The sequence below is a fragment of the Odocoileus virginianus genome, chromosome 15 (genome assembly GCF_023699985.2).
Source record: "Odocoileus virginianus isolate 20LAN1187 ecotype Illinois chromosome 15, Ovbor_1.2, whole genome shotgun sequence".
Taxonomy (NCBI): Eukaryota; Metazoa; Chordata; class Mammalia; order Artiodactyla; family Cervidae; genus Odocoileus; species Odocoileus virginianus.
In genome coordinates this window covers 1,685,292-1,713,117 of record NC_069688.1, presented here as the reverse complement: position 1 = coordinate 1,713,117, position 27,826 = coordinate 1,685,292, and the positions used below count along the sequence as shown (strand labels likewise).

At 50.5% G+C, this 27,826-nt stretch overlaps 1 protein-coding gene and 1 pseudogene across 5 annotated transcripts in view; one reads left to right on the top strand and one right to left on the bottom strand.

Annotated features, from left to right (window-relative positions):
* Nucleotides 1-27,826, bottom strand: part of TRAPPC9 (trafficking protein particle complex subunit 9) — a 393,547-nt gene that overhangs the window by 297,919 nt on the left and 67,802 nt on the right. For all 5 annotated transcript variants that reach the window (XM_070476949.1, XM_070476946.1, XM_070476948.1 and 2 more), the window contains 2 exons: nt 9,245-9,371; nt 3,653-3,798 (listed from right to left, as the gene is read on the bottom strand). In XM_070476949.1, the coding sequence (XP_070333050.1) occupies nt 3,653-3,798; nt 9,245-9,371 (273 nt within the window). The remainder of the gene's footprint in view (nt 1-3,652; nt 3,799-9,244; nt 9,372-27,826) is intronic.
* LOC110140738 (glycine cleavage system H protein, mitochondrial pseudogene) lies at nt 27,061-27,589 on the top strand (annotated as a pseudogene).

Sequence of the window (27,826 nt, the reverse complement as noted above, 5' to 3'; positions counted from 1 at the left end):
TACAGTGGGCTTCTAGGGCCCCCTCCCCGCAGACAGCACAACTGCAGCCCTGGGAGGCCAGGCGACTGACCGAGACCGTGGGACAGCTCCCGCCTGTCCATCCTCCCAGGCGGCTGCCGACCTCGGCACGAATCCCGGCCACGCCAAGTCCTGGCACAAAACCCTTCACCTCTCTGTGCTCACACTCAGGATGTGTGCAGCCATCACCTCGCATGGAGTTTAGATGGAGAGACTGGTAATAAATTACTCCACGTTAGGGCAGAAAATGGTCCCAGGAGCTGCCCCCAGGGTCTCTTCCCCTCTAATACTGTGTGCTCGCTGTGATAACTCCCCCCGATTACACACAGATTCATTTACAGAGATGGGGATTCTGGGTTAAAGACATGGGATTCTTCAAACCTGTAGGCAGGTACTCGCTGCTGAGTCTATTGCCAGAAAGATATTAGAACCCATGGAATATAAGTTATGCTTTCCTACCCATGGGTCTCCAACAAATAACATGCATTTTGGCTGAAGTTTCTGTTACATCCTGGAAAAAATCATGCACCATCCATGGAATTTATCCCCAGCTCAGAGGAACTGGAGCTTCTCACTGTCACGAGGGAAAAAGTCCCTGGGAATTCCCTGGCAGTCCAGTGGTTAGGACTCCACAGTTCCACTGCCAGGGGTGTGGGTTAAATCCCTGGTCGGGGAACTGAGATCCCATAAGCCACATAGTGCAGCCAAAAAAAAATATATATATATATATATAAAGGAAAATATCTCTGGGCTTTGAGTTATAAACCATGGACAAAGCCTGAGCTCTGCCACTTAGCTTCCTTCCTGACCTAGGGCAGCAATTTACATTCGGTCAGTCTTAATTTTCTCATCAGGAAATTGGAAACACAACACCTGCAGCATCACTGGATGAAGTGAAAACCCTCTGCAGCGAGTACAGAGCACTCTTTTCACAAAAGGAAGCCTCAGCAGTTTCTAAAGATTAGAGAGGAAGGAAGACGAAAGGCCAGCTTCGAAGGTGGGGACCTGGCAGCCATATGGCACCTGACTCAGGGGGATCCACGTTCTGTTTAGTGCCTTCTCTGTCTCCAAAGTCTTCCTAATGCTTGAATAAGGGGGCCCCACCTTTTCCTTCTGCATGAGGCCCCACAGATCATGCTGCTGGTCCTGATAAGGAGTCTCACATCTCCAGTCCCCCAGATTACCTCTAGAAGCTTCAGTACACAAAATGGGTGAAAGTTTCCTAAAACATCCTTTAGGGAGAAAACTTACCATCAACCCTAATGAGACCCAACATCAATAACCTCAGATATACAGATGGCACCACCCTTATGGCAGAAAGCAAAGAGGAACTGAAGAGCCTCTTGATGAAAGTGAAAGAGGAGAGTGAAGAGTCTGTCTTAAAGCTCAACATTCAGAAAACTAAGATCATGGCATCCGATCCCATCACTTCATGGCAAACAGATGGGGAAACAGTGGAAACAGTGAGAGACTTTATTTTCTTGGGCTCCAAAATCACTGCAGATAGTGACTGCAGCCATGAAATTAAAAGACGCATGCTCCTTGGAAGAAAAGCTATGAGCAACCTAGACAGCATATTAAAAAAGCAGAGACATTACTTTGTCAACAAAGGTCCACCTAGTCAAAGCTATGGTTTTTCTAGAAGTTGTGTATCGATGTGAGAGATGGACCATAAAGAAAGCCGAGCACTGAAGAACTGATGCTTTTGAACTGTGGTGTTGGAGAAGACTCTTGAGAGTCCCTTGGACTGCAAGGAGATTCAGCCAGTCCGTCCTAAAGGAAATCAGTTCTGAATATTCATTGGAAGGATTGATACTAAAGCTGAAACGCCAATACTTTGGCCACCTGATGTGTGGCCAACTGACTCATCTGAAAAGACCCTGATACTGGGAAAGACTGAAGGCAGAAGAAGAAGGGGACGACAGAGGCTAGATGGTTGGATAGCATCACTGACTTGATGGACATGAATTTGAGTAGGGTCTGGGAGTTGGTGATGGACAGGGAAGCCTGGCGTACTGCAGTCCATGGGGTCACAAAGAGTCGGACACAACTGAGCGACTGAACTGAACTGAACGAGACCCAAAAAGAGCAGCCAGAGACTCCTACAAGGTCCAGGAGACAAACCTTGTTAACTCTGTAATGACGGGCCCAGGTCCACCTGGGGGAAGGGGTCCAGAAAAGTGGCCTGCCCACCATAGAGAGACCCCTGAGACTTCGATGCGAACAGGACCCAAGCCCCCCACTTCCAAGAGATCAAAGAAGGCATCCCCTGGCAGATGGGCGCTGCTCACTGGCGTGTGCTGGAGACGCCCAGGACTGGCTCCGCCACTGCTCAACCACAAGGTCCACCCACTCCCTGCTCCCAGCCTCTCTGGCATCTTCTCCAGAGCAGAGGAGCAGGCGGGAGGCCAGGGCTGTCTCTCAGAATCACAAACTAAAACTAGAACACCAAAGACTTGTATTCACATCTCAAGTGCCTGCTGGGTGGGGCCCTGCTCCCCTAAGAGCCAGGAGACTGCTGCAGTCGGTCATTCACCCAGAGTACAGCCCTGAGACTGGAACAAGAGATCACATTCAAAAAACAGCACATGGTCGTGGACTGGGGCCAGGCAGCAGGGGTGGAAAAGCGGGAGGAGGTAAGCGGAGAGGCAGACAGCGCGCAGCGGGCAGGGTCAGCTCTGGGCATGGGTGGTGGGTGAGTGCCCCCGGACAGCTAAATCCTGGGGAGAAGGGCCTCGAGAAGCCAGGACACCTTCTCTTATGCCGGGGGTGTAAAACTGAAAGGAGGAAAAAGGCAGACAGAGGAGAAGCCAGCACTGAGCTGCAGAAGCTTTGCGGGTCTTCCACTGAAACTTCTGGGACAGAGTCAGCAATGCCAACCAGTGACCGCCTCTCAGCCCGCAGCTTTGTCACTGCGACGCGCAGCGCAGTCTCCAAGTGCACAGAGCCTGAGGCGGGGAGCGGGCGAGGAATGATGCCTGCGGCACAGCCACGCCTGGGGGAGGGCAGAGGGACCGGCTGACACAGGGGAGCTGTGGGGTCCACGGGGAGGAAGGATGCTCGGGGGCTGTGCGCTGGGACGTGGCGGGGGGCTGAGCGCACAGAGGAGCCCATGACGGATCCTCAGCGATGAGTGGTCCGCCCCGCCACCCCCAAGACGCAATGTCACGGCGCCCTGCTGAGTCACCAGACCTCTCAGAAGAGGCGACGAGCGTCAGCGAGACACAAAATGAGCACTGCAGCCTTCAAACGGGACAGTGATGGGACGCCCTTACACCCAGACAGTCCTGAACAAAGACGACCTTTAATCTCCTTGGATGATTCAGAAGTCACTCCAGGCTTGGAAAGTCACCCTGGTCTCCAAGTACCTCTCCTCTGTAACTGACCTAAGTCTCGGATAACAGAGGTCTTCTGGTTTCTAGAACTTTCACAAAACCCCCTTTTATGAAATAGATACTAAAAAGGCAGATCTATAGGCAGTGGTCAGACTAAGTCAGCAAACGGAATACACCTGCGTAAGGGTATATCCCATAGGCTCACATGAACCACGTCAAGTCTCACAATCTCAAGCCCAGACAAGCCTCCAGGGGTCGGGCGGCCGAACACGGCCTGGAAGCCCGGCGGCCCGGCCTACCTATCTTCTTGCTGCGCTCCTCCCCGCGGCTGTGGGCGATGATCGGGGAGTAGATGAAGGGGCTCTTGGCCGACACGCTTTGGCCCAGCAAGCTCTTCATCTTCTGTGGCCGGAGGCTGGCGGGAAGGTTCAGCAGTTTCACACGCCTGTTGTTTCAAAGGGAACAAAAATACTTCAACTGCCTTGTTAGCTTGGCTTCAGCCTAAATAGGACCAAATATCTGGTGTTATACAGACAATAAATCAAACAGCAGATAAACTGAGGGAAGGAAAAGCATTCAGCTTTGCATGACAAGGCAGAGAAGACAGCACAACTTGCCCCCCACCTCCCAGACGGTCCCGGGGAGAGGACGTCCGTGGGCAGACAGAGCTCCCCCGGGACAGCGGCACCAGCCGGCCGCGGGCCTGCCTTCCCTGCGCTCAGGCTCCTGGGCCATAACACGAACCACTGTGAGGATCCGGGGAGGCACGGTGGGTACCATGCCCACCGCTCTGCAGAAGCTGGTCCCCTCCTTCCTGATGGGCAGGCCCGCAGCAAACAGAGGTGCTGACCCAGACCATCTGAAGGACCACGGGTGAAGGGCAGCAGCCCCATCGGCTCTGCACAGTCTGCGCCTCACTAAACCGCTTCTCCAGCTGTGGATGTCAGCTAGTGACACCAGCCAGCCTGGACTGAAGGCCCAGTCTATGGAGCCGGGCCTCAGGCCTGTGCCCACTGCCGCCCACGCACCGTCCCCACTAAACCTCATCCGCCTCCCAAGCTGCGGTGCTATCACCATCACCTCCAAGTCGTCAACGAGCAGACTGACACAGGTGAGAGGAAGCATGCTGACCAAGCCCCACAGCCAGAAACGGGGCAGCAGGACACAGCACGGTCCCTGTGGCCACTCTTGGGAGGGGCAGCTGGGTAAGCAGGGCTCAGGATCCAGAGTGAGACCGAGACCGACAGGAAGGTGGGGGCAGAGGGTGGGGGCAGAGGGTGGGGTGGAAGGCTGGGGGGCACTGAGCCCCTCCCCACCCACAGCCCCTCTGCAGGGGGTAAGGCTGGAGGGTCGGGGGGGGAAGCCAGCTGGGTCCCTCGGAGACAAAGCTCTCGCAGCGGTGCCCCGCCTCCTCCTCAAGGCAGGCCTGGGGGCTGGACGCGGAGCAGACGGACAAGCCCAGATCGCCGAGTGACCTCGGGGAGGTCAGCCACCCTGGAAAGCTACCTGCCCGATCTGCATCCTCACATCTCCACGTGAGGGAAGCGTCGGGAAGCGTCGTCAGCCTGGGCCGTGCTGAGGGCTGATCTGTCTGAGATTCTAGGGGCCATGTTTCTGCCACAGACAGGCTAATCTGTGCTGACTCTATATATATGTGTGTGTGTGTGTGTGTATGTGTCTATAAACTAGAGACGGCCTCAGAGAATCCACGACATCATGCCTTTCTCAGCTCTCCTGGCCTCCACGGGGACCCCGTCCTCACGAGCACCCCCACTGCACCCAGCCATCACTGGCGGCTCCTGAGCCTGGCCCTGGGGAGGTCCGGGTCACACATGTGATCCTCACCTGTTCCCACCATGACCCGAGGCAGAGGCGGTGCTCACCCGCCACAGCTCTTCAAGAAAGGACTCTGTCCTGCACTTTCTCTGCCTTTGCAAGCCCCTCAGCATGCTTTTCTTGTACAGAATCAGAATCACTCAGTTTTCTGCTTGTTCGGCTGTGAGCTTTCCAAGGACAGGGCACCCAGGGCCTCATTTGTCTCAAGTCCAGCGCTGGTGCAACACACCAATGCGGACCTCTTGGTGAATGCTGAATGAATAAACTCCCAAAAGCTGGATTTCCAACTCAGCTTCCAAATCTTTCAAAGCCGTACCCTCAAGGCTAAGCAGTTTATCACCAACAGCGGCAAATCCCAGCCCTTTGTGCACAAAGGCCCCGGCCTCACTGTGCTAGGGGGAGGCGGCAAGTCCTCACGCTGGCCGAGATGCCTCCAGCCGGGGGGAGACGCACCTGCAACAGCTGCAGACCCGAGCGCAGTGCAGGACCCACCAGCAGGGCACCAGCAAGGAACGCTTCACCCCTGGACCTCAAGCCTCTCACTCGGAAAGATGACCAGTGCCTGCCGACGCTGTCCAGGAGGTCCCGTGGACGTGCCCCCTCCCCGGCCCCGTGTTTCCTGGAGGAGGGGCAGCCGAGGGTAGGGTCCCGACCTCGTCCTCCCCTCACCCCTCCTAAGGGGGGCGGCAGGTCTGGCAGGAGAACCAGCACGTGCGGCACTCAGGCCCTTCTCCTGGGGCCTGCCTGCTGAGCAAGAGCACGGATTCTGTCTGGCTCTCCGCGACAGAATGCGGCCGGCCCCAGGGCTCTGCCAGAGGCTGGGGAAAACTGGACAGCCCCGGGACACTGGGCACCGGCTCCACCATCCACCTGAGACAGATGTTTCTTTCTGCTGATCCTAAACTCGAGCAGAGAAAGGGCAGTGGTCTGAAGCAGAGACCTTCAAACCTTCACTCTGAAAACTGAGCTGACATGCATGGCAACTCACTCCAGTAGTCCTGCCTGGGACATCCCACAGACAGAGGAGCCTGCGGGCTACAGTCCACGGGGTTTCAAAGAGCTGGGCACGACTGAACAACCTAACAACAGAACAAAGCACCTATGTCAGCACCTGACACATGGCAGGTGCACAAAAGCCCTTCCCTTCCCTCCCTAAAACAGCACTCGCTCACAGGCACAGAAAGCCAAGTCCCTGCGCAAAGATCGCAACACCGCGGGCAGAGGCAGAGAAACCAAGTGCTGGGCCCGGTGATGCTGTGAGCGCCCTGCTGAACTCTGGACCAGCAGCAGCGACTCAAGCCTCTGTGCTCGCTCATCAGTAAAATGACACCATTTCCTCGCAACACAAACAGCTTTCTGCTCTGTGCCACTGTCACCACCTAAAAACGAGGTGTCACCTGTCATCCTAGGAATCGTCTACTCAAGCACAGACACCTCAGACCACATAAACGGCTTTTAAAAACTGCAGAGGGATTCTGAGGGCATGGTCAGACAGAAAAGAAACCCAACAAGCCAGCCATGGCATTCGTTCGTAACTCAAAGTCCAGCATCAAATGTCTGCCCATAAAATGTACCCAGAAAAAGTCACGCAAGGTACCTGACCTAAAGGAAGCATAACTCATTCAGCATAAATTGCTGTGAAACTAATAACGTTGTATTTGGTCTATGGAGCTGCCAACAGTAAAGCAGAATTCCAGGGATGACGTTTCCAGAACAATAATTATTTTTAGGGATTCCTTTTGGAAACGTTTGGCAATTTAAAAGCTGATATCTCAGGATACTGTGGCTAATAAGGATTATGCAAAGCAGAGGTGGGACACTCATTAGGAAAGTGACAGAAAATAGGTTGGTAAGAAAGCATGGGACAAATCCGCCTACCTTTTCTCTCGGTTCTCAATTCCTCAACCTTATTTACAGGGGAGGCATACCTGAGAACCTCCTGGCTCCCTCTGCACAGATGGGCAACAGTCCAAGCTGCCCAAGTGGGGTGGAGGGGCCCACGGGGCTGGGGCAGAGCTCCCCGTGGGGAGGGAGGGCAACGTGGTAGCCACGGTAACCAGCAGGGGAACTGACCAAATGAGCAACCAGACCGAGGTGAATGGGAGACAGGTTTCCCCCGTCTGAGAAGGACTTACGGATACTAGAAGGACCCCTAAGGCGCTGGGTGGAATTGGAGGTATAGGTATCAGCATGGACTCAGTTTCCAGTACATAGAAACAGATGCAGAAACAACCACGGGCATGAACATGCAGTGAATAATGTATGTCTATAAATAGATGTTGCCTAGCTCTGTCCACCGCGAGCAGCAGCAACCCGACAGTGAGGCATGCACACAGCACCCAGATCTTAACTTCAACTCCATCAAAAGAAAGCAGGGCTCTTGCAGGAAATGGCCAGTGCGGGACTGGGAGCAGGGACTCGGATCTGAGTCCATGACCCAGCAGAAGTGCCAGAGAGCACGAGCCTCTATGGGCGTGGAGGCTCCCAGGAAAAGGAAGCTTTATCTTCCTTCCACAGGCATCACCTTCTTTCCTCCCAGACACTGCAGGACGGGGAGTTGCAGCTGCCAGCCTGATGCTACCCAGAGCCTGAGACTAAAGCCTGGCTGCTGAGGGCAGAGCTGAGAGGGGAGAGAGGCAGGTGCTGGTGAGACTGTCTGACACCTGGCTCCAGCCCTGCCCGAATCCCTCTCCTGGATTCTGTATATGTGCCATAAACCCCCTTGTGCCTAAGACAATCTGGGTCAGATGTTCTGAGGATTGCTTACAAAGAATTCTGATGGCTGGATCTGTTCATTCGCTCAGCACACACAGGCACCTGAGGGTTGCAAAATCAAAGGTCTCTCCAGGGAGCTCTCAGACAGAACAAAGATGTATAATCACATTCCGTAAATGAAATGAAAGAAAGACATGGAAGATGTTCCTGGCTGGCTAACCCAGCACCACTCTGTCCCCTTCTCCCTTCCCCACACATTACAGAGCTTGGGAGAGTTAAGCCTTATTTCCTCGACCTCTCTTACAACCAGCAGTGGCCAGGAGATGCACTCCTGGTCAAGGAGACTGGGGCAGAAGTCCACTGTGAATCTGTCAAGATCGTTTTTGCTATGCTAGTAAACAAAAGATAGGTGCCCTGGCCCTGGCCCTTCTTCCTTTATCCCTATCCTGGATGTAGATGTGTCATCTGGAGCTGCAGCAGCCATTTGGTCATCATGAGGTAAAGACAGCATTACAGAGAAGCCACCTGTTTCCAACTTCTTAATAAATAAAAAAAAGATAACCTCTTATTTGCTATCCACTGCTAGGTTTTCTGCTCTTTGCCACTGAAATAATTGGTAACTATCCAGAAGGTGTAATTATTTCTATCTGAGGGGCTCAGGGAAAAGGTTTTACAGAAGAGATAATCCTTAAACTAAATCTTGGAAGATGACTGAATGCCGCCTTGCTTGAGCAGAAGGCGGAGCTGAGCAAAGGAATGAAACCTGCCACACACCTAAGGCACCTAAGGCACCTAAGGCACCTAAGGGTTGCAAAAACAAAGGTCTCTCCAGGGAGCAGGCCACACAATCAGCCTGCTCAGTGTTTCCATGAGGGTGTGTGGGGCTGGGGGTCTGCGGGAATAAGGACGGGCTCGCAGCCAGTCTGGAGACAGAGCAGCCACGGACAGTCCCGTGAGCCCCGCAAAGCAAGGGAGTGGAGGCACCCCCGGGCCTGTGTGCAGGGCCGCACAGCCCCCCAGACACGGGTAAGCGCCACGAGGCCCAGTTCGTCTCCATCATGCAGAGAGGCCACAGCTTGGCTGCAGAACCAGGCAGACACAGCCTGGAGTGGCTCTGCCAGTGGAAAGGCACATGGCGATGGCCGTTCCGTGATGGCCCTGGTCTGACTCTCTCATCTATGAGACACGCTTCACAGGCGGCAGCTGAGACTTCATCAGACGACGGACCAAATACACAGGCAACCGCAAACGGGAACCCTTCCGCCGACCTACATCCCTGAGCAGAACAAAGCCGGCGCAGGCGTGAGTCCGCCCCCCGCGCTCCGGCCAGCGTGCCCCACCTGACGATGGGCAGCTTGGTGAAGGGCACCGGCGGCAGCGCGAGCCCGTCTGGGAGGGTGAGGAGCTCCATGGTCCCGGGACACTTGGAGGTGTAGTTCTCCAGGCTCTGTGTCACATCCTTTTTTTCTGATGAAAAAAACAAAAATAAAGGTTGATTAAACCAAAGAAAAAGGAGAGGAGGGTGATCTTTTTTTGCTCTTTTTTGAGCAAAAATAAAATTCTTAACCCAATACTTGACAGTCCAATGAGTCCAATCTTCTGACAGAAATAAAGGGGCAGCAACCACAAGAGACGAAAGGAAGACAGAAGCTCTGTTTAGTTTCTTTAAATCACCGGTGGCTGCTCCACATAAGGGTCTGTGGATAAAAAGGAAATTAAGCTACCATCTCCTAGGAGATTTCATTTTCCAAGAAATAAAACCTTATCAAATTTCAAGAAAGTCGATGGGCAGGCAGGACTAGAAAATTGGTACGTTTTATTACTTAACAAATATTTTTCCAGCAATTACTAGGTACCAAGCAAAATGCCAGGGCCTGTCCCGAAGGAGTGCTCAGTCCATCTGTATAACAGATATTTAAGCAAATAATTACAAATCAATATTTTTATTTAAAAGTAAAGCTTTGTGAGATGAGGCTGCTTTTCTCCACCTCACCCCCATGCCTCTCACCAGGAAGAGGAGGAGAGGATGCAGGTAATAGCGAAAGTTTGCTCATCACCCACAAGCGGCTCTAGACACAAGCTCACAGACTCTGTGACTCCCCGGAGCTCAAGAGTGCTTCCTGCTGGAAAACCCATGGTAATTCGGGAAGGCAGGCATCACTGTGCCCGTTTTGCAAATGAGAAAACTGAGCCCAAATGAAGTGAAAGGACATGTCAAAAATCCCAAGTTTGGGGCTTCCCTGGTGGCTCAGTGGTAGAGTCTGCCTGCCAATTCAGGGGACACGGGTTTGATTTCTGTATTGGGAAGATCCCACATGCCTCAGAGCAGCTGAGCCTGGGCACCGCCACTCCTGAGCCCCCGAGCCCCAGAGCCCTGCTCTGCAACAAGAGAAGCCGCTGCAAAGAGAAGCCTGCACACCGCCCCCACCACCACAGCTAGAGGAAAGCTTGCGCAGCAACAAAGACTCAGAGGAACCAAAAGTAAAGAAATACATAAATAAAATTATATTTGAAAAAAAACCCCGTGTTTGCCCCTCAGCCTGTGGCATCCTCACTCCCACACTGTTTAGAAGAGAGAAGGCAGCAGGAATCGGAGGTCCACGCCCGGCCTGCTTCCTGTCCCGGCTGGCAGGGAGGGTGGAGGACTCGGGGGGAACAGGGGAGCAAAGCGCCAGGGTGAGGCTTCGGGCCAGGCAGTGAGGCCGGGTTCCAGGACACGGTCTGCATCCTCCCCATCTGTGGGGTGACCACCTGAGTGGGAGCCCTGTCCTTCCATCTACAGAATGGCTAAGAGGGAAATGAGGTGACAGATTAAAAACAGGCTGGTGGACGCAAGGACATCTGGGGAGGAACGGTAAGACTGTCACCACCGTCATGGGGCCTGTAGGCCCCGGAGGCTGGCATAGCACACAGGGGCTCCCGGACCGGAGACTGTACAGAACAATGGCCAGACGGGGGCGGCCCAGTTCTCAGGCATGTGTATTAGTGGGTTAAGGGGCTTTCTGTGTCTAAGCATCATTCCTCAGGGAGCAGGAAGGCAGGAAAGCAACCAGAATCAGCCTGGATATAATACAGTAATACCAATCTGCAGCACAAACAAAATTCTTTAATCAAATCATCTTCAACTTATAGGCGGTAAATCTCCCAAGACAGCGTATTGAAAAGCAGAGACATCACTTTACCGACAAAAGTCCAAATAGTCAATGCTATGGTTTTTGCAGTAGTCATGTACGTATGTGAGAACTGGACCATAAAGAAGGCTGAGCACCAAACAACTGATTCTTTTGAACTGTGGTGTTGCAGAAGACTCTTGAGAGTCCCTTGGACTGCAAGGAGGCCCAACCAGTCAATCCTAAAGGAAATCAGTCCTGAATATTCACCAGAGGGACTGATGCGGAAGTTCCAGCACTTTGGCCACTTGATGCGAAAAGCCAACTCACTGGAAAAGACCTTGATGCTGGGAAAGACTGAGGGCAGGAGGAGAAGGGGACAACAGGATGAGACAGTTGGATGGCATCACCGACTCAATGGACATGAGTCTGAGCAAACTCTGGGAGGGACTGAAGGACAGGGCTGGCATGCTGCAGTGCACGGGGTCGCAAAGAGTCGGACATGACTTGGCAACTGAACAACAAAATCTCCCAAAGGGCTCCCACTGAGAGCACTTTAGTGAGCTAACTTGCCTCACGTTGGGCAGAGCACTGATAGGCTGGGCACCTGATTAGGAGGAGCTTGCTCTCCCAGTAAGCCCTGCTGAAATGAAGACAGGTATGAACCTGTGAGTGATGCTCAATGCCTCCTACAAAGTTACCCAAGGAGGAATGGTACTCAGCTGTCCTGCTGGCTGGCTGCAGTAAACAGGACGGACACAGTGGGGACGTGGACAGCTGTGGGCCTCATTGCAGGGTCTCCGGCTGAGAACTTCCCCAGTCTGGGCCTTAGCCTCTCCTTTTGGGCACTTCTCCCGGCCAGGATTTCCCACGTGGGATATCAGGCTGGCGGTGAAAGCCAGGTAAAGGGTGAACACATGTTCACCTATTTCCCTCGGTCTCAGCAGACCCCTGCTCTCCAGCCGTGCCCATGACTCCAGCCACATGCACTTGCCTTCTCCTCCATCAGGGGAAACCCTGTTGCTTTCGAGAGACGACAGACGGGCAGCACCTGCCTCTGGAGCAGAGCAGGGGCTCCGGGGACACAACCAGCTCATGAGCTGCTTTCCAGCTAACTCTCCCAGGAGTGATCTGCACCGGTAAGGCAACACGACTGCAGCAGGGAGAACAGGGCTGCCTTCCAGGAAAACGGACTGTCACATAACTTCATGTGTGCCTGCAATGTGGGGCCTTCTCCAGGACACAGGGTCCCTCAGAGACACGAGACATCTGCTGGAGAAACTTCACGACTGACAACAGAGGATGAACACACGTTTGCTGGGCAGAAAAGGAGGCTTCGTGTCCAGGGGAAGAAATGTAGAAACCCTCAGAGATGGAAAATGACAGAGCACGCTCAGATCTGCTGCAGGCAGCCTGCACGTCCACGGCATAGTCCACGGGGCCAGCGCTGCTCTTAGCACAAAGCGCTGGGAAACACCTGTATCACTAGGACGATTCCATGCACTGAGCACATGCTTTGGGCCAGATCCGATACTAGGCCCCTCAGAGGTGAGGCCCTGGGGAATACAGCAGAACTGCAAAGCCTCCCCATCCAAAACAGGCATGCGACACCCTCCCACAAAGTTCCTGCTCTAGAGAGACGGTCTGGGCATTATCATCTCCTTTTGAAAGGTAATTAGAATGAACTCAGGGACAATCTAGGAAATTTGATTGTGGATTGGTGTTAAATGCTATAAAAAATAATTATTAATATTGGGGTATAACATTAACATTGTGATTCTATTAGAAAATGTCCGTTTTTTTTTACCAATGTATACTAAAGTGTGAAGGTGTGAAATGGAATGATGCCTCTGGGGTTTGTCTTTAAAATAATTCAACAAATAGGAAAAGTCAGAGATGAAGAAAGTGAAAGTTGCTCAGTCATGTCTGACTCTTTGCGACCCCATAGACCATGGAATTCTCCAGGCCAGAATACTGGAGTTGGTAGTGGTTCCTTCTCCAGGGGATCTTCCCAACCCAGGGATCAAACACAGGTCTCCTGCATTGTGAGCAGATTCTTTACCAGCTGAGCCACCAGGGAAGCCCAGAGATGAAGTAAATATATAAAAATCTTGATACTTTCGAATCTGGGTGACTGTTACATGGGAATTCATTTTATTGTTCTTTACACTACTATGTTGAAATTATTTCATGGCAAAAATATTTAATGAGCTTGATGCAGTGAAATGATTTGCTCCAGGTCATACAGAGAGGAAGAGATCTGAGATTCAATCCCAGTTGGCTGAGCCTTCCTGTCCCCACCGATCAGGCCTGATGATGGAGGCCCAGCATTACCGAAACGGACACAGAAAGTCAAGGCCACGGAGGCTGCTCACCTCCGTTCCCCATGCCAAGCTGGGGGGAAGCCTGGGACCAACCCAAACGTCCTAACCACACGACAGGGCCACTGGGACGTGACGAGTCCTTAATGAATGTCACTAAAAATCAACCATCTTAGCCTACCCTGGCTGCCGTGACAAAGCACCCTCGATCCTAACTTGAAGAGTAAACATTTACTTCTCACAGTTCTGGACACTGGGAGGCCCAAGATCAAGATGCTCACAGATTCAGTTCCTGGTTTGCAGATGTCCACTTCTCATCGCGGCCTCACCTGGCCTTTCCTCAGGTTCGTGGGCACAGAGGGAGGAAGGGTACCCCCCCCGACCTAATCTAAACCAGTCACCTCCCAAAGACCGCCCCCGCTGAACACCACCACCATGGGAGTTGGGAGTTCGACGTGTGAATCTGGAGCAGACACAAATACACAGTGACATCAGCAGGTCTTGCTCAATTCCAACCAGAACATCCAACAATTATTTTGGGCAAACTGTAGCACCTAATACGCTTGAGAGCTTTTTCCATCCGAGAAACTGAAGAAATCAGGCAAACAGAACATTTTTAATAAAAGCCTAGTTATCACCTAACCAGACTGCTCTTTACAGGAGTAGAAAATACTATCATCAAGACTTCTGGCCACAGGCCACTTGCCATTTCAGGACTCGACACTGACATGAAAACCAGCACATCATGACGTCACAGTTTGACTGTTCTGGTCTCTCCTAAGTAATCATCTGAGACAACTATGTGTGCATTAGGTCAGTTATGATACTATAAACAGGTAGAGAAGAGAAAGAAGGATTGGCCACAAAGTTTGTTCTGGTTTTTCCATAATACGGAAAATCGACAAGATGTTATAGAAAAACTTTTTGGCCAAGCCAATGTAGCTTTTCCTCCAAATCTGAATTAAGGAAACTGATGAAGGAAGGTGGGGGAGAGGGAAGAATACAGAGGAAAAGCACAGATGTGGCCTGAAACAGTCAGAAATGACACTTTCAGGATCGATTCCAGAGCCTCCACGGGGCGCCAGCTCTGTCGTCTTTGCTGTGCTGACTCAGAAGCAGCCACCGACAGAGGTGGCCTGACAGCTTTCTAAGCAGCAACGATCACCAAGCGCTTCACCCATCCCCGTGGCCAGGGGATCACCTGCCCCCCTCGCCCCCCCCCCACACTCGGACACCCACAGCAAGTCGGACCTAACAGGCTAACAGCTCAGCTTCTCTCCACTCGATCAGAAAACATCCTTAACGATGACTCTGTGCGTTACTTGCCTCCTCTTTGGGTCATAAAGAGTAACGTGATGGAGTGATGCCGAAGACCACTGCAGGACCCTCATGCACTGCTGGAGGGATGTAAAATGGAGCAGCCACTGCAGAAAACAGTGTGGGGGCCCCTCAAATAGCTAAGCATTGAGTTACCGTGGGGATCCAGCAGTTCCACTTCTGGGATCCACCCAAAAGAAGGGACTCAGACGGACACCTGTACACCGTGTTCACAGCAGCACTGTTCACAAGTGCCAAGAGGCAGAAACAACCCAAGTGTCTAGCAAAGGATGAATAAACAAAATGTGCCACATACATAAAATGGAATATGACTCAGCCTTATAAAGGAGGAACATTCCGATCTGTGCTCCAACAAAGAAGCACCTTAAGGACAATACGATAAGGAAATAAGCCAGTCACAAAAAGAAAAATACACTATGATTCTACTTACAGAAGGTAGCTAGAACGGTCAAATCCACAGACAGACAGCAGAGCAGAGGCTACCAGGAGCTGGTAGCAGGGATCGGAGATATTTTTTAGTGGGTCCAGGGCTACTGTTTGATAAAAAGAAAAGTTCCAGAAGTAGAGAGTGGTGATGACTGCACAACATGATGAATGCCCTTGATGCCAATGAATCGTACACTCAAGGACTTCCCCGGTGGTCTACCGGCTAAGATTCCATGCTCCTGACGCAGGGGGCACAGGCTCATTCCCTGGCCGGGAACTAGATCCCACAGGCCACAACTGAGGATCCTGCACGCCACAATGAAGACCCGGTGCAGCCAAATCAATAAATAAACAAAAATAAATATTAAACAAAGACAGAATGGCAAACCTTATGTTTATCTTACCACAATTTTTAAAAATCAATGAAAAAATAGTAACATTGTGTGCCGGGCACAGTTAAAGCTCCTGGAGATAGAGTTGTTTAGACATGATCAAGGGCGCCACAATCTAATTAATCTACTCATTATCTATGACTTAGAGTAGAAGGGATTTGATGTCGGAGAGGACACAGGAGCTGCAGAAGATGTGGGATTCAAGCCTGGGACCAAGAGGAAGGGCTGCAGAGTTCAGTGGAGGTCAGGGTCAGGGGTCATCTGATCCTCAGTGTGTGACATTACAGAGAACACACAGGTATCATGAAACGTGATATCCAGCCAGTGAAGCATCTTACAAGCAAGAAAAATGAACCTGGCTTTCCCTCACTCACAGACACGTCCAGGAAGCACAATGGTCCAGCTACAAAGGCTGCGAGAGTCGCGTGCCGCCACTGCAAGGATGAATGGGCCGCCAAACCAGCAGGTACAGAGTAAGCCCTGTCATGTGCCGAGAAACAAGCCTCTCCGTGGCGTGGACTGACCGGCTCAGGTCAACCCGCGCTGAGCCGCATTAACTGCTTCCCATCGGCGCAACTTTCTGCTTTCTGTTCACTTAAGTTACGTGGTGACGGGTTGGAGGCCCTGAGGAGCAATCATTCAAGTACACCAGAGACTAAATATTTTCCCTTGCTGTTCTCAAGTTTATAAACATGTTCTACCAAAACGAAAGGCAATGATGCAAAGCCATCAACTTGTTACATAACCAGCTATTTAAAACACTACCTAGAAAATGTGTAAATATCTCTCGAGATCTCAGTATAACTCCCAGAAGGGAAGATGATCTGAAGAATCGAGACTTAATAAATGATTAGCAAGAAGCTGCACATCCAATTATGAGGTAATGGTTAGATAAGTTATGGTGCAGAAACATAATGCAAATGTGTGCAATCATTAAAAACAGCACTATAAAGAGTCTGCAGCATGAAAAACGTCTTATGATATACAGAAAGTCAGGATTCAAAATAATATTTTTGAAATAAATGTAATTTCAAAGATCAATCCAAATAAAAAAAAAATAGAAAACAATACAAACGAAATAGGTAAAATATTAATGTGTGTGTATTTGCCCATGTAGGGTTATATACAATTTTTCCTTTCTGTTTATATCTTTCAAGACTTCTAAAAGAAGCTTTTACTATTTGTATAGTAAAAGTTATTTTGGGACTTCCCTGGCAGTCCAGTGGTTAAGACTGTGCTCCCAATGCAGGGAGCATGGGTTCGACTCCTGATAGGGGAACTAAAATCTCTCCTGACGCACAGCGCGGCCAAAAAATTCCAAAACTACTTAAAATTGAGTTTTCAGAAAGCTTTGTGAAGGAAAATCAGCACCCATTCATCGACGTTCCCCAGCAGTGAAGAACACAGCACCCTAAAATGTCAGTGGAGGCAGCCGTGCTGAGGGTCCCCGCCCTGCCAGAGGCAGTTTCTGTAAGGACATCGACAGCCCTTCCCAGCCCCGCTGCCGCCTTCAGAAATGCTGAGAAACCCCAGCAGTGCAGCGAGCGACGCTGAGTGAGGGCTCCCTACCCACCAGGCACTGTGCCAAGCAGCATGCAGGTGTCATCTCATTAAGTCATCCCAGCACCTTAGGGAAGAGACGTCACTGCTCTCCCGGCTTCACAGATGAGCAAACTGAAGCTGAGAAAGGTCTTAATCTGGGCCAGAGTGCCTTCTACTTCCCCCGCAGGCTCTCACTTGTCATCAGCTGCCATCAGATGCTCAGCCATCTCCCTTTCTTCTAAAACTACTTCATATTTCATTCAACGTTCCTTTAACAAAGACCAACTCTCTGCCCTATGAAAGGAAAAGCCCTCCCTTAAAAGGGTTCAGCTGGATCCCCTCACCTTCAAGGACCACGAGATCACCTAACTCCTCAGCCTCCTCCAACACCTAGTGGGGTCTCAGTGAACACATACAAAGAAATAATTTGGGAAAGGTAATGTTAATTCAGTTCCACATTTATCGACTATCTTCTTGGTAAAAAACACTGTCCAAAATGATGAAAGGTGAGTAAGCAAGACATGGTCTGATCCCCAAGAAGCCAGTAATCTAGTGAGGGAACCAAGTGATGAAATTAATCTCAGGACATAATGAAATGGTATTTAATTGAAAATAAGGTAAAGTAATGAAGAGGGGACGAGGAAGGAATTATTACTCTCTTAATAACATTGGAAACAGGAGAAGTACAAGGACCAAGCAAGCTAGCATAAAAGAGCATGAAAAAAAAATTGATTTTAAAGGTTCAAAATATATGAAACACAGATAACGTAGATGAAGAAAGTATGAAATTAGGCTGAAAAGATGGCTTGAGTCAAATCCTGAGCATCCTTGAGATGGAGCTGGGCCTTTACTAGACAGAGGATGGCCAGTCACTGCAGCTTCTTAAGGAAGAGAAAGACGTGATTTAGTTTGCGTTTCAGGGAGATAATTCTGGTCTCACTGAAAGAGTGGATCAAAGGAGCAGAGCAAGGAACAGGACACAATGTTAGCAGCTGGCTGCACCAATCCAAGAAACAGGTGTTAAAAGTCTAGCTTTTATATAGAGCTTGGATAAACATTAGGTCCTAATATAAAGGACAGAAAACTATAATCAATATCCTATGATAACTCATGATGGAAAAGAATATTTTTTTAAAATGTTGTCTATATATAACTGAGTCACTTTGCTATACAGCAGAAATTAGCACAACATTGTCAATCAATGATATTTCAATTTTTAAAAAACTGATTTAAAGTACAGGCCAAACAATAAGAGATGTAAAAGAAAGAAACAAATGAGCATTAGAAATTTAAAAACCAGAAGTCTGAACCAGGGAAGTGATGGGGGAAGGGGGAAGAAGAGTCCCATGGGAGAAAACTTCAAGTATTTAAAACATAAGGAACGCATCCAGGCAACACACAGGACAGAGAAGAGGCACAACACGAGAAGGACTCCAACAAGCTTCAAGCCTCTGAGAGGAAGAAAACGGCAATGCCCTCAGGGGAGAGAACTGATGCAACGGCGGCTCCCACGCCACTCGAAGGACCCACCAGCCTTCACCTGGAAACCGAAGCCCAGAGGTCAGGAGCAGAGGCGTGACTGTGTGAAACCAGGAACGAGATGTTAATTTGAAAACAAGTATACCGACAGCTTAACTTTCAAAGCCTCACCACAAATCTTCACAGCACCTTTCAAATGTACGCCTTCATTGATCCACCTTGTCATTTCTAGCTTTTAAAAACCTTGTTTCTTGTAGCTCAAATAATCACTTTTGGGGAACATTAACTTCACAGTGTTTTTAAGCCAAAAGTTTCTTTTCCAGATGCTCCAGTTTCTTCCCCAAGGAAGTGTGTGAAACAAATGCATTTCTGTATCACAGCACTGAAACTAAAAAAAGAAAAAAACCTTTTTGATTTTATGACACATGATCACAAGTACAACATAACTAAAGACTTCGTTTTGCAGACACTCCTAACGTGTCCGATGCGCCACAGTGCAGGAGGCCCCCAGTCCCGGGTGCCGTGGGCCACCCACGGTCCGCTCTGCAGTGGAGCTGATAGCAGAGCCAGGAACGGGAAAACGAGGGAAACGAGGGAATGGGAACACTCCACTAGAAGTGTCTGCAAAACGCCTAACTTCTCTGCTTTCCGGCCCTCCCTCAGCCCCAGGACACAGCGAAGTGGGCCTGAGGGTCCGTCCCGTCAGGATGAAGCCCCCAGGACAGGCTTTTCCCAGGCCAAGGCCCAACCCACACTGACACTGGCAATGGCCAACTTCTCATGCATCTTCTTAGGGCTGAGCTGCAAAGCAACGAGCTGGCGATAAAATGAAGAAGAAACTAAGTTGAGTCTGACATTTCCTACCTCATCCCATCCTTGTCTTTCAAGCAAATGACAACTGCTTCTGAGCTCAGAGATGGCCTTGGTGCAGAGACAAACCAGAAGTGTGGTCTCTGGCACCCACCCCATGCAGGTTCTGGTGGGCTGCCTCCAACAAGGTCATCAGTCACCCGGCACACTCGGGCAACGGCAACAGCTGAGGCCAGCGGACACAGCCGGGGTCCAAACCCCAGTTTCTGCAAACACCGCACAGCAAGCAGCCCTCAGGCATACTAGCCCACTTCCTCCCATCCGGGTACAAACCACATCCGACCCTGTGAGCTTCTAAGATCAGGGCAGATGGGGCACCTTCAGGGAGGTGTGGCCGTAGACGAGCTCACCTCCTCTGTGTCCATCTCCTCACTGTAAGATAAGCCCAAGCCCAGCAGCTACCCCTTTGGGGCAACTGTAAGGATTAGAGCAGCTCCCCCCGTAAGAGCACAGAACACAGAAGGGGCACGCGCCTGCCACACACTCTCAGGACCAAGAGACCTGTGTTAGGGCAACTTTCGAAGGTGCTGAAATTGAGCAAAGATAGAAGAGGCAGACACTAAAAAAACGCACACTGGCTCAGAGAGTGAGAAAATGCAGCGACTGAGCTTTGGGGGAGCGGGACGGCAACACACGAGCACAGGCTCACGAGGAGGTGAGGACGCCTCCACCTGGAAAGTAGGACTGAGAGCTCAGACTGCAGACCAGGCCTCCGGGCACGAGGGAACCCTCGGAGAGGGGGCGCGGATCGGGGCCTCCTCTGCCCCGCCGCCTGCTGCAGGCATGCGCCCACGTCCTCAGCGGTCCCAGAAGGAGCGGTCAGCTGCCAAACGCAGGGCGCTGCTGGTGACACTGTAACTTGTCTCACTGGTTGCTGAGTCACCAAGTCATGCCTGACTCTTCACAGCCCCATGGACTGCAGCATGCCAGGCTTCCCTGTCCATCACCATCTCCTGGAGTTTGCTCAGACTCATGTCCATCGAGTCGGTGATGCCATCCAACCATCTCATCCTCTGTCATCCCCTTGTCCTCCTGCCCTCAATCTTTCCCAGCATCAGGGTCTTTTCCAATCAGTCAGCTTTTCGCATCAGGTTGCCAAATTCTAGAACATGTGAACAACGGGAGCCTGAGCTAAGCAATAAGGAAGGAGTTGATATGACTGCCTTCCAGTAGCGCAGGCACTCTGCTGGGTATGGAGTGTCTCAATCCATCCCTGAATAGTTCCCGCCTCAGAGATGAAGAAGTCGGCCTGAGAGCAGGTGCAGAGCTGCTTCTGCTCCTGCCACTCCCTCTGCGGCCACACCCGCCCATCCAAGCTCCTCCCCACGAGCGAGAAAGCCCAGCCAGAGCCAAGCATCCCTCCCCGGAACGGCTTGTGGGATCTTAGCCCCCGGGCCAGGGATCGAACCTGGACCACAGCAGCAAAAGCATCGAGTCCTACCCAGTGGACCACCAGGGAATTCCCTCTGGACAGTCGTCTTACTTCCTCTGAATCCACCTACAGCAGGACAAAGACCACCCTCCTCCCCTCGCCCACAGACCTATCCTTTCTCCCCCTGGGGAGAGGGGTTATTCAGACTGACAGCAGAGCCTTGAGATTGAGCATCAAGAGGCCCCTGGAGGTCTGTACCTTCCCGCGTGCCACTAATGTTATCCCCCTACATGCATGAAGCGTGACCGACACGTAAGAGAGCTGTGGACACTGGGACACTAGAGAGGACACAGACTCGCTGGTGGGCAGGGCCACAGCCGGCCAGGCTCAGTCATCAGCTGGGAGCACACGTGGGCACCATCCAACACCCCAGCCTCGGCACAGCATCACACCCCCTATGTAACATGGCCAAAGATAAAGGTTCCCCCATCCGTCTCCATCTAACTATGAAAATCCTGCAGAGAAATTCTCTCTTTATACCTTTAACAGGTTACTCCGCTGCTAAAACTGATAAGATCTACCCAAAGCTCTTTAAGCTGGAAAGAACCGTACAGCCTTATGGGGAGAAATACCAACTTCTCAAGCAGGTGAAATAGGGACAGGGCTGATGTTTATCAAGCTTCTACTACTGCAGGCAGGATGCCAAGTTGCTGCTACACATTATTTCCGATAATCCTCCAGCTAATCAGACATTATCTTCTTAATCTTACAATTGAAAGTAATGTAATATAATTACTTACATTACTTAGTAATGTAAGTAAACTGTCAAAGGTTACACTTAATCAGTAGAAGACACGGGAAGCAAACCCAGGTCTGCATCAACCCAAGGACCCTGACCCAGACATCCCTCTGCACTGTGCCCCTTGCTGACACAAGGCTGAGCTATCCCCGTTCTACACCCAGAGTGGTCCAGGCCAGGGACACCAGCATCTCATCCAAGACCGTTCAACTACCCCCATGAACGATACACACACAATCATCAAGACAGAAAATGGGACGGGTCCCCAGTTTAAGACCTGCATATGTTGAAACACTTCAGAAGTCAGAAACAAATCAACACAAGTGATAACAGTTATGGCATACTGAGCATATATTATGTTTCAGGCTTTTGTAAACATGTCTCCACTGCCTAAACCAGCAGAGCAAGGCAGACGTGAGCCTCACCTTCCTAATGAGGACACGGCGCAGAGAAATCCCCTTTACCAGCAGGTACTGAGCCCCTGTGAGCCAGACTCTGTGCTAGGCTGGGGCCCGGGGGCAGTAAAAAGTCTCCATTCCAGCTGTAGAGCCTTTACGCGTGGATTGCTATGGATAAACATCAGCTTTGGGAAGATCACTTTATGATCAGCGAGGCAGAGAGAAGAGAGAGAGCGACTTGAGAGGCAAAAAGATGCCGTAGAATGTATCGCCACATCCCAGACCAGGACGGCAGCCTGTCCCAGAGAGTGCACGCTGGCGCTTCGTGCAGCAGACGGCAGGGAGGTGACAGAGAAGCAGGCCTGCACTCCACTGCTGGAGAGCACGCACCGTCCAGTCCGCCACACCCCACAGGACTAAAAAGCTTCGGAAGGTACAGAAGCCCCTTCTCAACACCACCCCAGGACGTTCTATTTTGGTTCGCCAGCAAATTTGGAAAACTCAGCAGTGGCCACAGAACCAGAAAAGGTCAGTTCTCATTCCAAACCCAAAGAAAGGCAATGCCAAAGAATGCTCAAACTACCGCACAATTGCACTCATCTCACACGCTAGAAAAGTAATGCTTAAAATTCTCCAAGCCAGGCTTCAGCAATATGTGAATCGTGAACTTCCAGATGTTCAAGCTGGTTTTAGAAAAGGCAGAGGAACCAGAGATCAAATTGCCAACATCCGCTGGATCATCGAAAAAGCAAGAGAGTTCCAGAAAAACATCTATTTCTGCTTTATTGACTATGCCAAAGTCTTTGACTGTGTGGATCACAATAAACTGTGGAAAATTCTGAAAGAGACAGGATTACCAGACAACCTGACCTGCCTCCTGAGAAATCTGTATGCAGGTCAGGAAGCAACAGTTAGAACTGGACACGGAACAACACACTGGTTCCAAATAGGAAAAGGAGTGTGTCAAGGCTGTATATTGTCACCCTGCTTATTTAATTTATATGCAGAGTATATCATGAGAAAGGCTGGGCTGGAGGAAGCACACGCTGGAATCAAGACTGCTGGGAGAAATATCAATAATCTCAGATATGCAGATAACACCACCCTTATGGCAGACAGTGAAGAGGAACTAAAGAGCCTCTTGATGAAAGTGAAAGAGGAGTGTGAAAAAGTTGGCTTAAAGTCCAACATTCAGAAAACTAAGATCATGGCATCCAGTCCCATCACTTCATGGCAAATAGATGGGGAAACAGTGGAAATGGTGGCTGACTTCATTTTTCTGGGCTCCAAAATCACTGAAGATGGTGATTGCAGCCATGAAATTAAATGACGCTTACTCCTTGGAAGGAAAGTTGTGACCAACCTAGACAGCATATTAAAAAGCAGAGACATTACTTTGCCAACTAAGGTCCGTCTAGTCAAGGCTAATATGGTTTTTCCAGTGGTCATGTATGGATGTGAGAGTTGGACTATAAAGAAAGCTGAGCACAGAACAATTGATGCTTTTGAACTGTGGTGTTGGAGAAGGCTCTTGAGAGTCCCTTGGACTGCAAGGAGATCCAACCAGTCCATCCTAAAGGAGATCAGTCTTTTGGGTGTTCATTGGAAGGACTGATGTTGAAGCTGAAACTCCAATACTTTGGCCACCTGATGTGAAGAGCTGACTCACTGGAAAAGACTCTGATGCTGGGAAAGATTGAAGGCAGAAGGAGAAGGGGACGACAGAGAATGAGATGGCTGGATGGCGTCACTGACTCGGTGGACATGGGTTTAGGTGGACTCTGGGAGTTGGTGATGGACAGGGATGTCTGGTGTGCTGCAGTTCGTGAGGTCGCAATGAGTCGGACACAACTGAGGGACTGAACTGAACTTTAACTTAGCAAATTAGTATTTTTCCCATAACTAGTAAAAATGCACTAATATATTTGGGCTTTTGACATACTGATAGTTTTTCTTCACCTCATCATTTTACACATGTGGTTTTTTCCTACTGAGAATGCATTTTATTAGCAGGTACTTATTATGCTGCCCTCCACAGCATTTATCTCTTCAACACACAACTAAAACGAAGTCAGAAGCCTCTCTTCATTTCTTCTGGGTTTTTGTTCAACTCCTTCTGCCTATTTCTGAACAAACAAAGGGACTGTATAAACTGCAATAGAAACAAATTACAGCCCTTTATTGAAGAGCTCCCACCAGGCCTGGGTGACATAACAATTCATGCACTCAGCCTCCATCTCCTCCACCCAGGTGAAAAATGTAGCATATTAACCCAAAACTCCTGAAGAAACCATATATACCACCTGGGGGAATCGCAAGAGAATGAACTGTCAGGAATGGAAAGCAGGAAGCTGAGGGATACCTGTCGCCGGAACAATACAAAAATTACAGCCTTTGTCTTTGGGTGGGGATTTGGCTATTTGGTTCAAATAAGGCTTAGCCCTTGTGGGAAATATATTTTGAAAAAAAATAACACTTGGAGAAGGACACGGCAGTCCACTCCAGTATTCTTGCCTGGGAAATCCCATGGACAGAGGACCCTGGCGAGTGAGCTACACTGTCCATGGGGTCACGAAGAGTCGGACACGTCTGAGCAACTAAAGCAACTTGTGGGAGATACGTCTTGAAAGAAGACAAAGCTCAACCAACAGTTAACGCAGAATTTAAGGGGCCGGTTGCAGGGCCCCACTCTGGGCCCGGGAGCCTGCCTTTTACAAGAAGGCCGGTGTGCTCTGCAGGCTGAGAAACGGGCTGTGACAAGCAGATGCTGTTGGTGGGAGCCTCTCACTGCAGCCACTTCCGGCCTGTGTCTCCGTCCGAGACGCAGCCTCCCTCCTTCCTGCACAGAGATCATCGCTCATCTGCAGAGAGCTCCTTGGAGCCCGGGGCCTGAGGGCTCCCCAGCAGGAAGCACGGGCAGAGAAGAGAAGGCCGGGCTGACTGGCCCCTCCGTGGGAAGGACAGAGCCGCCAGGATGCAGACGGAGGCAGGGGACAGCCGCGGGACAGGGCGAGCCAGAGCGGGAGAAGTGGCCGAGGGCGTCACTGACCATGACCAGAGGGGCGCGCCCCGGGTGCGGAGCTGGGGTTTGAAGGGGGACTGCCTGGAAGCAGCGCCTGGGAAGGACTTCCCCCGCATCTCTAGGCCCCCAGGTACTTGGGGCTCAGGAGAAAAACATGGCAGCCTTGTGGGGGCTGCCGAGGAAGCAGATCCTGCAGGAAACAGCTGGCACCCCCCAACCCCACAGTGTGTCTCTGTGGGGGCACCCCTGGTATTCTGCGCAGCATGGTGCTGTACTGTGCTATACTGATCCGACTGATGCAAAGAGCGGACTCATTAGAAAAGACCCTGAGGCTGGGAAAGATGGAGGGCAAGAGAAGAGGGCGCGACAGAGGGTGAGATGGTTGGATGGCTTCACCATCCGACTCAGCGGACATGGGTTTGAGCAGGCTCTGGGAGATGGTGAAGGACAGGGAGGCCGCACGTGCTGCAGTCCACGGGGTCACAGAGAGTCGGACGCGATGGAGCAACTGAACAACAGCTGCATTTAGCCACCATGTTCCTTCCCACAAAACGCAAACGACACCTCGCAGTGGAAAAGAGGAAACCCCCTTCTTCCCAGGCAGCTCAGCCCCTCGCCCATAACTCGGCCTTGCTGGCCCTGAGAGACCCGACTCTCCTGGAGAGCATTTACCAGAAAGGGAACTGGACGGTCAGAAATAGAAACCGCCCACCCTGAGGGAAAGTCAGGACACGACCAGGAAGTGACAGACGGTGGGGATGGGGAGGTCCCAGCACAGACCCACCTGGAGCCCAAGGCGGGAAGGCTGACCACGTAAAAGACAGGTAAGAGAGCGATGTCCTGAGACAGGAGAAAACCGGGAGCTAAAACCCTGACGTGTTGGAGAAAGCAAAGGACGACCAATGAGGGTCACACGTGGTGAGCTCTACACTCACTGCTAAACTGGCACACGTTGGGCTGAGCTGATCCTCTGTAATGTCAGATGTTCTCAAAGTTCCAGCAACAGTTTCAAACTTCCTATTATGCTCTGGAGATTCATCATAAAGTGCTCGCAACAGATAGTCCTGCTGCTTTCAGCTTTAGTTCAGAAACAGGTGAAGCACTTTCGGAAGGTGTCTTAACTCTTTCAAACCTGCTGTCCACCACCCTGATGTGTTACAGCTCAGGACAAGGTGTCATGGTTGGCATCCTCTGCACTGCGGCTAAGAGTTGGCTTCCAGGTGTGGCTTTGCCCTGAGTGCCTGGGAGACCTTAGGCAAAGGGCTTAATTAGCATCTCAAAGCGTCACAGACCTCCGCACAGTGGCCTGGACATCACCTGCCTCCCAAGGAATGAGAATCAAATGAGGCAAGCGACAGGGAAGCAACCAGCAGACTGTAAAAGAGCCTCACATAAAAGAGATACAATTAGTAAATGCGCACACAGAACAAACATCCAAACTCGCAAGTTCTCCAGAAAATAGAAATTAAAACAGTAAGGCAACACTCTCTACATACTCAATTAGCAACACTGCCACTGACGGTATAATGAGAGCAGACCTCTTAGAAGGCCACTCTGACACGTCTCAACAGCAGTGCAAAGGCTCAAAACAGTGGACCCAATAATCCCTCTCCTGACAAAATCTCTCTCCTGCTCAAAGAGCTGAAGAGGCTCACCACAGCATTCCCGATGACAGCAAAAATCAACCCAAAAAAGAAATAATGCAAATGAAAGTATTTATTTTTAACACATTCAACAGGATATGAGTACCGAAGTACACCACTCACTAGCCACAGGGGCTAAAACTAGCCACTAACAGGGCTTCTTTTCAAGGTGATGAGATGTTTTAATATTGACCATCATGATGGGTGCATGTCTGTGAATACACAGAAAAGCTGAAATGCATGTTTTAAATGGATGAATTGTGTGGCCTTCAAACTAAGTCTCAATACAGTTATTTTTTTTAAAAAAAAGGAAAAGCATTATTACTTTTCCTTTTTAAAAAATTACGCATTTAAAAAAAGTGCATCAGGCCCCGCCCCGCCCCGCCCCCGCCGGCCGGGGTGCTCTCTCTGAGTCGCGCGGAGACCCTCTGCACCCGTGCGAACATGGCGCTGCAAGCGGTGCAGAGCGTGCGGGCTGCAGTCGGCACCCAGCGCACCATCTCGGCACCCAGCGCGCCCTGCTCGCCGGGGCCCTGGGGACTGCGGGCGGGTGCCATCCGGGCACTGCGCACCGGCCCTGCTCTGCTGTCGGTGCGGAAATTCACAGAAAAACACGAATGGGTAACAAGAGAAACGGTGTTGGAACAGTGGGAATCGGTAATTTTGCACAGGAAGCTTTGGGAGATGTTTACTGTAGTCTGCCTGAAGTTGGGACAAAGTTGAATAAACAAGAGGAGTTTGGTGCTTTGGAAAGTGTGAAAGCTGCTAGTGAACTCTATTCCCCTCTATCAGGAGAAGTAACGGAAATTAATAAAGCTCTAGCAGAAAATCCAGGACTTGTCAACAAGTCTTGTTATGAGGATGGTTGGCTGATCAAGATGACATTCAGTAACCCTTCAGAACTAGATGAACTAATGAGTGAAGAAGCATATGAAAAACACATAAAATCTATTGAGGAATGAAAATGGAACCCCTAAATGAACCACTTTGAAACAACTTAATCTAGCATAGTTGTCTTAAACTGGTGGTGAATAGATATTTAAAAAGCAACTTTTAGCAAAAGAAACTACTTGTAACAATGTTTCCTGAAGAAAATACCCCTTAACTTTCTAACCCTTCAGATAAACACTGTGTATCTTTTCCACAACATCCTGTGATTTTTAGGCTAGGCTCCAGTTATAATATTCAGAATTTCTGAAATTATCTCTGA